General features: G+C 34.1%; 1 protein-coding gene across 1 annotated transcript in view; it reads right to left on the bottom strand.

Moving 5' to 3' along the window:
• Nucleotides 1-7,720: 7,720 nt before the first annotated feature.
• The window catches only part of LOC139690432 (X-linked retinitis pigmentosa GTPase regulator-interacting protein 1-like), a 10,155-nt gene continuing 5,103 nt past the window's right edge, over nt 7,721-12,772 (bottom strand). The window contains exons 3-6 of the mRNA XM_071587883.1: nt 8,941-8,993; nt 8,451-8,814; nt 8,178-8,358; nt 7,721-7,956 (exon numbers count right to left, since the gene is read on the bottom strand). Of these exons, the coding sequence (XP_071443984.1) occupies nt 7,788-7,956; nt 8,178-8,358; nt 8,451-8,814; nt 8,941-8,993 (767 nt within the window). The 3' untranslated portion in view covers nt 7,721-7,787. The remainder of the gene's footprint in view (nt 7,957-8,177; nt 8,359-8,450; nt 8,815-8,940; nt 8,994-12,772) is intronic.

Genomic DNA, 12,772 nt, shown 5'->3' with positions numbered 1-12,772 from the left:
TGAACACTCGCCCATTTGGATGAAGGGAATCAAGAATGATTTTTTCTGAATTCCAAGGGGAGGGTTGTTGCTAAATTCTCCTCGGTCCTTCTGTCACGCATCTTTTTTCATGCCTTAAGTGAGTGATGGGGAGGGCTGGCCAAGCTCCAGCACGAGTTCTGCGAATGACCCAGATACCTTCTCCGAGGAGCTTTGATTCAATCGCTTCAACACCCGGCATTCTGAGTCCAATACTTTTCTTGATTTTCGGGGAGGATGATTTCTAGTTTGTAATTTTTATTGCCTTTTTAATTAATTATTATATGTAAAAATAATGCAATAAAGAAGAAGTAAACATTTTCTACGCTGGGATTTGAAATAAAAAAGTACTCTGGTCATACATTCCTTTGATGTTATAACTATAAATAATCAGAAAAAATAAATAACGATTGCAGCGTTTAAGTAGCGCTCTAAATTCTGTTATGATTCGAAACTGAAAACTTCTTACGTCTTACTTACCATTCATATCCAGGGTCAATGAAATCGTAATATGACGATTTCCCATTGTAGGCACTTTATCATCCCAATAGGTTAGCAATTTGGGCTGGGCGAATATTTATTTAGCAATTTTCATTATATATTTTACTATGAGTGATGTATGAGTTATATTTTTCAACTGTTTACTTGGGGAAAATATATAACTCCTTAAGCGCTGCACACACGAAAGAAATTTCATTTCTCAATAAAAATGTCTATTTTCTATGTTATTTCAAATGAGAATATATTCTTTAAAAATATTCATGCATTGGCCTCACATGATTCACAAAATGCAATGATATATTTACAAGGAAGGAGATATCCAATGTTGTGACATATACATTCACACAATTACAGTGAGAATATCACTATCAAATACGATAGCTCTAAAGCTGCATCTGATTTTTGATGTTTTGCTTGCCCTGGCTTACAGTAATCTTACGAAGGATGGAATATTGAAAGTTGTTATGAAGGGCATCGAAAGAATATGACCATCAATAAAATGATAAAAACATTTAATTAGTCGTAAAAATTATCTGTGTAAAGTAGCCGTTTTTGAATGATATGTTGAACAAGTACAAACGAGATGGATGTAATCCTAAAAACCTGAACAATTTAAAACTGTTACTGGTGAAAATAAACGATTGCCGTCGTGCCTTTTCTAGTTCCTTTGAAATATGCGCAAAGGCATAGTCGTCGCGGTGATAATTTTTGTAGAACTTAGTTATAAAACATCGATCCGAAACTAAAAAATCTATTTGTATGGCAGATATTTAGTCCTTCGTAGAACGGTCGTGGATATCTTTCTTTTTGGCATTATAATGTATATTAGGTTCACTAATTGGTCTGCAAGTCAGCAACCAATCACGCATGCTATTCTCGACATTTGATTCGACACTTGGTATAAGATTCGTTTCGAATACGCGACTAAATTAACTGACAACTCTCATGACATGTAAACTGCCGAAAAGAAGGCTTTATATTTAAAAATAGGGAAACTTCAGCAAACGCATATTAGAGCATTATGATGGTTTTCTTTGAAAGTGGCGGCTCAGCAAATTAATACGATTATATTTAGGAATCAACGTACCTGGTCGAGTGGTGTGAGTCCCGTCCGCTGGCTGAGCTTCGCGCCCGGACACTGGAAACGGCGATTTCAGCTGTCTTCCCCCACTCCTTCCATTACGCTGTCCTAGAAATAGGATTTTGTAAAAAATGAAGAAAACGCAGTCCAGTGACGTAACGCTAAATGATGACGCTCCATCGTATTAGGAGGGCATCACAAACTTGATGGAAGGAGATGCGTTTGTTTACTATATGCCTATAATTGAAACACAGAGCAATTAACAAACTGTTCATAGGAGGCACTGAATATGAGTGAATGGCAATGCGGTATAAGGACGTCACACTATTTACCTTTTATTTCTATGGTAACTGATGAATTCGTGGCTACCCTTACCGATGTTCACTTGTTGTGTGAGTAAACAGTGGTCCGTATTGACACCGACTTTGAATTGAAGCTCCTATTTGATTGCACTCTGCATGTGTCCTAAAACTTTCTAGATACAAGCTAGTGTACTTCTTATTAGCACCCATTTCAGCTAATGCGACTTTGAACGATCTTCGGCGTATCAAATTATAATACGTATTTTCCTGTCATTATTAACCGTTGCTGATAACACTATGGTTCCACGGTCAATCTTAATGACTATATTTTTAGTAACATTCCTGAAGCTTACAAGTTCCGATAGATATTCTTCTTGGGAGCCCGCCACATCTTTATCAAACAGTAAAACAAATGACCAATCAAAAAAAAGGTTGAAACAAGGAATGCCTGAGCGCATGTTACAGTTTGGCGGCGAATCAATGGGAAATTCGCTCTCAAATTTCTATAAAAATGACCACCAGGTAATTTATGTGAAAAACGGACAAGAAAGCAAACTTGTGGATCCAAGTTTTCGTTCAAGAAACTATGAATGTGAGAAGTGAATGTTTTCTAATTTTCAATTCTAAACAGTTATGTTTATTATCTGTTATTGCTACTACATTATATATTATTACTCTATGCATTGTTACTATTACTATATATAATATTATTATGGTTTTAGTATTTTTATATGTTCATTCTTTTGTAAATTTACATTCATAAGCAAAGTTCTGACAAAATAATGCCCTGAATGATTTCATATTTATGGGCAGTTCAAATTTAATTCCCCATCTGAACTTCCCACCTTTGGATGCAATTCTATATGGCATTTTTTAGATCAATACCGCAAAGAACCTTCAAGGCATGTGACTGGTGGTCATCATCTCAATAAAAAACATCATTTAAAAAAACGCTTTCATGAAAATTTGGAAAGTGAAATGAGTATTCCCTTTATGAAAGACGGCGACAGGTTAAGGCGAAAGTTAGATGATGAAAAAGGCAACCTGACCCAAAATTCAAATCTAACACTTCATAATGGGACAACGGTAATGAAATATTTTTTAAAATGTTGTATTATATACCTTACTTCCACCAATATAGTGCAATTAGATATATAATTTTAAAATGAAAAAAAAAACATTTCACAATTTTCACCACATAAAATAGAGTCAAGTAGACTACCTATATGAAAGGGTACAGATAGAAACAACATTTACGCCAACACCTGATTATTTTTGGTACAAAAGAAGATATTAGGTGTTTTGTATTTCAAATTAGCAACTTTGAGGAATTAATGGGATGCCAAAATGAAACTCATATAAAATGTATGTCTGGTTAGCATAGTTACTGTTTCTATTTAAATCTAAAAGAGTTCAATTCATTTTTAACACTTAAAAAATTATTCCCATTGTAAATATTATGAAACCGTTAAAATATTATCCTAAGAGGTCATGATTTACATTTTCTCGGTAAGAAAACAATATGATTCCTTAACCAAAATCTAATTTCTAGAGTAGAATAGAAAAGCAAACAAAGATATTAATTCCTATTTGCAGATTGAAAAAAATCAAAATTCAGATGAAGAGAACAAAAATGGGACTAAAAAGACGTGCATCAAGACCAACCCTTATAAAATTATAAGTTCACCATCATCAAATGTAACCCACAATAGCTCAGAGTCGACTACTTTGAATAGTACGAGCTTAACAAGTAAACCTACAGACCAAAAATTAGCTAATAATCAAACTGTGCACAATAGCAATGGAACTACGAGTAGTTTGTCCAAGGATAAAGTTAATCAAAACTTGACTGCTACGGTGAATGGAAAAGAAAAGTTATCTAAGAGTGGTTATCTTCCTGATAAAATGAATTCAACCTCAAATAGCAGTACCAATCAGGCTAATTCACTAAAACAGAGGGGTCAAGGTGAGAAAAAAAGTAATTTTATATGACTCCTTACCTGTACCCTGATTTCTTTATTTGTATGACAGCTCTATAAAAAACGAAATCTCTGTGTTTTGAATTAGAATGCTATATTTACACTTCTGTCATAAGTATTTGATATGAGCAAACATTTTATATAAGCTAATTTTTGCCAAAATTGAGAAACTAATTGATGGTCTTTGCAATTTCTCTTTCTTAATAAAATGTGCATTTAAAGTCACATAAAAAATATGTTATGGTGGGTAAGGCCTTCTGTACATGTGCACTACCGTTGGTGGGCCTTCTGCTGCTACAATGTTAATAGTTTGTGATTAGTACAAACTTTATTTAAATGAAATACTGCCCTACAAGTGAATCCTAAAAACTTTAGGATGAGCGGGCTGGAGGGTGAATGGCATTTAGTGGGGCACTAATCAAGTGAGATTTACCGATGATGATGCTTTATTAAGCCAGTCAGTCAAAGAATTGTAGTCATTGCTGAGTACTTCAGAATCAATGTGATAGTTATGAAATGAGAATTATAAGAAAACGATAATAATGAGATTTTCAAGAATTTGGAAGGTTGGACTTAGGTTTTGGATGGACACAGAATGAATAGACTTCCCAGCTTTGACTAACTAGACACAACTTGACACTCTTCTCTACAATGAACCCTTCTTTAATTCCAAATACATTCCACATCTTTCTTTTCATACATCATCTATTCTTTACTTCTGACTACCTTATATGCTAAACATCCTCCCCTCTTATCACAGTCTTCAATGTTCCATTTCCAATTGAATTTCTCAGCATTCACCTTTCCTGCCTTCTTAGGATTTCTCCCAACAACCCTCTTTCCTCATCCATAAGGCCTAGCACTCCATTTATTTTCCTTTCTATCCATTTTACCTTTTCCATTCTTCTACACTCCCATTTCTCAAAAGCCTTGAATCTATGACCATCATCTTGCTTCAACAACCAAGTTTCAAGCTTCACCATACAAAACCATGCTCCACGTGAAAGTTTTCACTTATTCTTTAATGATATCTTTCCTCAATATCTCTGTTATCAGCTCTCTACTTCTGAGAAAAGGAGGTTTCTTTGTCCAAAAAAATCTTCATATACCCCTACTACTCGGATCACCTTAATTCAAAATACTTTCAAGGCATGTAGATAATTGTTCCATCTGTTTTTATTTAAAAACTCTTGTTTTAACATTTAACTTAGTCTTCCTCTTACTTGAAAATCTCTTAACCTTAATTTTCTTTATATTGATTCTCATTCCATGCCTAGCACAGTAATTTTATGATGCACCCAGCAATGAAAACATTACTATTTGGGGATATAAATTAGAGCAGATAAAAGAAATCACCTTTTGGGGAATTGAATTAGGTAATGGTAGGTAAATTCATAGAACTGCAGGAATGCAGAAAAAGTTAACACAGCAAGTCATTGAAGTGGTTAATGCTAGAATTTCACAGTGTAAAAACCATTTGCCTTGCCTGAGATATGGATCTGAAACCCTCAATATCAGGCTGGATAAAGGTGAATGATTTTTCACTCTGAAACACTTGCACTTGTATGCACATCAGTGGTTATTCACTGAATTAAGCATTTTCTTGATTGTCAAAAGTACACCTAAGTGTTGAAACATTGACTTTAACTTTGAGGTGGTACAATTTGCATGAGTATGATAGATTTTTGGTATCTAACATTACTCTATGACTTCAAGTTATTTCAGAAAATTTACTCTATTTATGTGCATTGTTTCATACATGCTCTTCCATTTCAGAGATAACGTTCCTCATCTGGTAAGTCATTTTGAACAGATTCACCCATTGCTTTTTCCATCCATCCCTTCCTCTCAAACCATTCATTCCTTTCTCAAAATGTTTGGCTATTCAACTCTTGTCTGTTCTCTCGGCATGAACAATCCAGCACAGCCCACCACCAATTTCCTGCACCTTTTTATAAAAATATATATTAATTTTCATATGTACTCCACATTTACTGATAGAAAAATTTATTATGGTTACAAATTGATTTAGATTATTTCTTTGTGTCACTTCAACTTACTCAGTTAAATAAGTGTTTTCCTATGACTCTTGTTGGCAGGATTTGGCCTCCCGTGTAACATAAGTGGACAGTGGGTAAGTGAAGCTGGTGGGGTGAATCTTAACATTAAAGGCAATCAAGATGGAAGTCACTTAGATGTTGAAGTGCTTGAGTCATCTTCTGCTAAAAAAGGCTTTTTGTCTTCATCATGGAAAATCAGTGGAAATCTTCCCTTTGGAATTAAAACCATAAATGACACAGGTAATTAACTATTTTAATGTGAGCACAGACATGATTTATATTTTTGCTTTTTTTTGTTTATAATGACGACTCCATAATGATTCCAAATGGTGATTGTAGAATTTCACTGGAAAGTGAGAAATAGCAACTATAAACAGTTAAGCACGAATGGGTCTAGAGGGAGTATTAAATAAAAAAATGTTTTTGATGCCACAAAATGTACAGGGCGCAGGGCTCAAATCCGGACAAATTTCAATTTGAATTTCCCACCATATCAGAGTTCCACTAGAGGTCGCGATTGATGTTCTTGAAAGCTATAGGCATCTAGTAAACAGTCATAACCTCAATATGGTCAAGATGCAAGAATTCTTCCCTGATTGGTATGTTCCCAATCACCAAACATGCCTCCGAACACAACACTCCCTTTGATAAATGCTATAGTGCATCCATTTTAGCAACCCTCCCACCCTCTGACCCTCCACTGAAACTCAAAATAATAGAGCAGGCATTTATCTGGCTCCTGGAATTGCCCAGGTATTAATATTAGACATTAATTACCCAGATCTTCACATATCTTCATCCCCCCTCCGCTCCCATCACCTTCCATATTATCCCCACACTTCTAAAAATCTCCCTCCCAAATCTTCCCCTCTCAAAACTTTTCCCACCTTACCCTTCCTTCCTGCATCTCCAGTCCCTTCTTTTCCTCAGTTCTTTCCTTCTCTTCCCTGAGAGAAGTGGCTTGGACCACCGAAAATTCGAAAACTAGTGATTTTAAATAAAACAGTTTCTGGCATCACTAGGTGGAAAATCTTCATATTGAACTAAAAATTAAACCACTTGACTTTTCCGCATACAATTGATTTTCATTGATTATAAGGCGGTACGAAGTTCGCCGGGTCAGCTAGTGTGTGTATATATATATACCCAATTACTCTGGGACTAGTCTATTTAGGCACAAAGTTCGCCGGGTTAGCTATTATATATGTATATTATATATATATACATATATACTAGCTGAATTAATATATTATATATATTAATTCATCTGCTAATTAAATTTGCAGGAGCCATTGTACTGACTGCTACAATACTGAAAGATCCATCTGACAATAGTGAAGGAAAAATAGCTATCTTCTTAGGAGAATGCAGAGCCTGCTATGAAGGAATGGAGTCAGTGATGGGAACATGGATCCTGAAAAGACCTTCAAAGGACTGTATGGACGTTTCTTTGGCTGAAAAAGAAATTAGAGATGTACTCCATAGAGACGCAAATTCAATAGCAGCCAAGGAACAGTCCAAATCTGAAAGCATTGATGTGGCAAAGCGAAATGATATCTCTGACGAAAGCAGAAAACAGCATTTACATCGAAGATATAGTTATTATAAGGAAGGCAAACACAGAAGACACACAAGAAATAACCTGGGATATATTTAATTGGCTTTGGGTGGGACTTTAATGAATTACGAATAGCAATTTCTTATTAAATACTTTTTTTAATAATGAGATGAAAAATTGTAACAAAATAGTATCTGATGAACAATATTAAGAAAACACTTTACAATCTTTGGTAAAGGATAAAACATATACCATATTTTATGTACAATATATAAATGTAGCACTATTTCACCGCACATGATGATCATTGAGTGTTTTAAGAACATCATATGCCAGAAATGATACATTAAGGAACCCAATTACTTCATTTGTTCCGTTGGAATTCATTATAGGGATATCATCTTCCACCATATCATGACCATCCAAAAGAATCTTCGGAATATTTATGTCAGCATACCTGCCAAAATAAAAAAATCAATGATTAATAAGAGTTTCAGTGCATTAAGATTTCTAAGAAATAAGCAGATATGTTAAATTTCAACAACAATATAATTTAAAAGTTTGTTTCAGCATTAACTGGGAACAGATATCACATGAGCACCTACCTATGTGTTTTAATTTAAAAAATTAAATGGTTTCATGCATGTAATGTCCAGAACACCACAAATATATACTTACCCTACATCAATACATTCTGCATTGGAGTCATCATCTGAAAGTGGCTCACTGACCACATTAAATCGAACCTTCCCCTTGGCTAAAAGACTCTGTGATTTATTTCTCCCTTTACCTTTCATGTTAATCATGTTTCTTAAAATATTTCTCTCCATTAAATTTTCGACTGGATCCATTGAGAACACTGAAAATTAAATACTTTTTAAGTGGTACTGTTGCAAATTATATTCCTTGTCATGTGCCTGTGTAAGTGAAGAAAGTACCATACTACACTACCTCTTTTGAAATTAAAGTTAAGTTTTTCATTTTCCTGAGTCTTTGGCAATGAAACCGGTGTTTCTAAATTTTCTCCTCCTTTACCAAGGAAACTGTATTCAACAAATAATTGGTGAATATTTGGATCATTTGCCACAGAGCATTCAGGCACTATCCATAAAGAGTGCACTTCAATTGAGATTTGCGGTGGTGAAAGCATTGGATTATTTTCATGAGATTTGGGAGATTCAACTGGTGATGATTTATTAAGACTTCTTGGAGCTGGTTTAGGAGGGGTTATTACATCTTCTGATTCCGCATTATGTTCTCCAAGCCTTTTATTATCAAGATCAACTGAGTTAGACCTCGATGGCTTTTTTTTAGTCTGTGAAAAAAAGTTAATGCAATATGATATTTAATCATAGTACTTCACGACTATGAACAGGAAAAGTAGCAAAGAATATTCAATGAGGTTAATTTCTATTATCACAGTAAAGCTTAAAATACCAACCTTTTCAATAAATTTTTTGGTAAACTTGATAATGTCTTCTTTGATGGAAGATGCTGAAATAAAAAAAACACACTGAATAACAACAAGGCTCAAGATTTCAGTATGAAACAGAAAATGCTAAAACCTAACATAAAAAACTGATATAGGTATTATACATGAGTTACCTCTACAAAAAAGGTGCCTCTTCCATCTCATTTATTATAGTTATTCAATGAAATTAAGTACTGCATTTGATTGCATATAAAAGGCACCCTAATTTCAGTAAGGCACACAAAGAAGGTTTTAACATTTCATGTGAAAACACAACACCCTCAGCAACTAAGTTATAATTCCTTGTAAGTTCCAAGCTATTTTGTTATGACTAGTTGTGATAAAATCCAATCAAGTTTGTTCAATATCTCACTCACACTTCTTTTGACATCACAGAAGTGAGCAGCATGAAATTCATGTCGCATAAGAGTTTAATATAAATAATAATCCAAACTTCAGCAGTCTTCAATTGAATAATAAATATAACACAAGTAAGTAGGTAGGTAGTCAATACTGACTACCCGGGATAAAAGTAGCATTCAATGTAGAACATAACACATGGAGTTTGAATCTTCACATAAAAGATGGTGATTTTTTAACCATAATTTTGGAAAAAAAGGTGAGTCTCATATGCCATCCAATATAGTACATATTTTGCAACTGCATTGATCATTTCAACAAGCAAGCATTCTGCAGGTAGGTATGGGCCACTCACATGAAATTATTTTTCACTTTGAAAACTGCTAATTATTAATAGCCGGAATGCAGGTCGAACATTATACCTTTCACTATCATAGTAAAAAAACAGATGAAAAATAAAAATTAGGCACCACAAAACACTAGTGACAACAGTGCTGCCAATTTCTCACTGGAATGAGAACATTTTCCTTTTCCATAAGAATTGGTTGGCATTTCTGTAAATTTTGTTTGTGACTTTCAGACATTTAATAACAATATGCTTGAAACAAATTTTGCTTCAAGCTAGCCAAAATCTTGTATGATGCTATGAAATATCAAAGCAATGGTTTTGTCAAGACCCAGTACTTAGAATGATTCTCATACTTATACCTTCAATGTACAATGGTTACAGATTCCAAAAATTCTGGTATATCATCTATCAACAACAGTACTGCATATGCGGGAGAATAAAAGATAGTCTAGCCTCAGGGACCTTCTGTGTTCCATTTACAAATATGTTGGGGCCTGTATTATTGTGAAAGCAAATGAAATCTCAGTGTGCACATTGACAAGAGGTAGTACTATAGTAATCAACATATAATCTAGCATCCATTATTCACCATTAGCCCTTCAACATAAGCTCACTTCAACTTGCTACTTATTAAGACACCTATATGAAACTACATGTAAAACTGTACTACTCAATTTATACTATGGGGAAATTCATTCAACTATTACCTACAGCATAATATTATGGGGATCAGCTGCTATTTCTCAAACCATCTTTAAAATGTAAAAGAAAGCTATTAGAATCACCACCAGGAAACCTCAAAATGCTCCATCAAGGCCTATTTTCCATGAATTAAATTTTGCTACCACTCCTGCACATCTACATTATGTTTTTAATTCTATACATAAAGAATAACATTGGCAAATATTCTCTTAACTCTGCCTATCATCATCATTACACCAGAGGAAGGAATGACATCCATCATGGGAATAAAAGAACTAAAGCATTGAAATTAGGACCCAATGAAATGGGCATCAGATTATATGACAAACTACCCAAAAGTGTCAAGGATACAAAGGGAACTGCTGCATTCAGGCATAAATAAAAAATATATCTAAGGCGTAATATGTTCTACTCAGTTAACAAATATCTCAACAATATTCCCAACCAGTAAGTTCATACTCTTAGTTTATAGCAATGGTCATGGCTCAATTCATGTTGATGATCAATGATTTTTCTGAATTGATATTGCATGTGCATGTTACAGCCAATGTTCATGGGTTTGCGCCAAATATTATGTAACTGTGAGCACCATTTCTTTTATGTATCTTAATTGAGCCGGTGTCTTTGCTCCTTTTTGATGTGCCTTATATCATGCACCACCTACCTGGTATTTTTGTATTGTGATCTCTGAGTAAATAAAAAGTAATAATAATAATAATTATAATGGGGAAGACACCAGCATAAAAATGAAAATGAACATATATATTCAGAGATGAGTTTTGCACTATTTTGGCCATATGTTCAAAGGAAATTTATGTCTCACATTTATTCATCAGTGAGTGTATATTTGTTTCTGGAATGAAGAACAGAGGTAAAATATATTGTGTTCTTCATTTGATGAACATGAACTTCCACAAAGTTGAGCCTGAAACCATCACATATTTCTTTCTTTTTCATACCCTTGATCCAACTATTCTTTCCAAACCAAAGAGTCAAATATATTATGGTAGTTAAAATTTGTTTTAGATGTATTGTTTTAGATAAAGGTGGGCAAAGCACAGGGCATTAAAATAAGAACTGCAAAAAGCAAAGAAGCTTTAACAAAGAGGAGGGAGTTGATGATAGGGTCCTTAGGTAAAGTTTCAAAGAAAGTACCAGCGAAAATTTTAATAAGGAGTATACCATAACACAGCTCACAAAATTAGAAGTCATTGAGGGAAGAGGATAATGGAGATCGGAGGTTTTTGAGATATAGTTTTAGGGGAGAATGAAAAAAGTGAATTGGTTGGAAAGAAAAACAAGTTTTAAGTGTGGAAGGGGAGGGGAATGGACTGTTGGAAGAAATTCATAGATGGCATGAAAATGGTTGAAGAAAGGGGGATGAGGGATAAGTGAGGGGAAGGTAATTTGGAAGGAGTGATGAGAGGCAGTTCATATGTGGAGTTGAAGAATGGTTTAGTGCAATGTATGGCTTTTAGGTGTTTATGTTCAATTAAAGAGGTCTTAGAAGCAGAGCAAGCCCCTGTTCCCATCAAAAGCCAACCTTAACCAGTTGACTACTGTTAGCAATAGTATTCTTTCCATTTGCATGACCCCTAGAACTGACTTATATGGTTGCAACACTGTATTATAGGTAGTAGTTAGTGTTATGCTATTCCTTCTGTTAAAGTTTAGATGATCCCCAACTGCTTGCAATTTAGATTAATTTATTCAAACCATGGTCATATTTACATTTTTAGATACAATCATAGTGGTACACAGCTTTTTATGATTACTATGGAGTGAGGAAGGGTTGATAAAACTAAATCAGTGCCTATTCAAAGATAAAATGGCAAAATGTCAGATGTGGATAATAATATGCCTAGAATAGACTCCGGGACACTTTAGTTCATGCTTTTAGTTGATATTTGAATTGTTTAGTAAACATTTTTATTTTTAATTGATAAGATAGAATTAATGCATTATTTCTTTTTAAAATAACATGCATTATAAACACTATACATTGATGAATGGCTATTATATGTATTGGTACATTGTGTGTGAATTTGTATACTGAATATTTAGCTACCAAATTCGTTTTAATTGAGAAAAATTCCCTCGCATTTTTGTGGTTGCATTATTTCATTTGTAATGACCTCTAGTGCGGACTATACAAATAGATTTTTAACAAGTATTCATACGTGGATAGGTCATTAATGAATAAGTAGTTTGGATAAGATTGGATCACTCAGGTGAAGTTTGATAATATCTCATTAAATTAGCAGGTTGACTTTAAATTCCAGTTAAGGCCAAATATCAGGTTCATGACTCCTAGTTCAGTTCAAAACCACATTCAACAGATCAATAATTGAGAGATGATGCCACTACAATAGCAATATTCACATTCAATAA

This window comes from Hetaerina americana, unplaced genomic scaffold (assembly GCF_022747635.1).
Source record: "Hetaerina americana unplaced genomic scaffold, ioHetAmer1.1.p SCAF_3, whole genome shotgun sequence".
NCBI lineage: Eukaryota > Metazoa > Arthropoda > Insecta > Odonata > Calopterygidae > Hetaerina > Hetaerina americana.
This window is presented reverse-complemented; position numbering and strand designations above follow the sequence as displayed.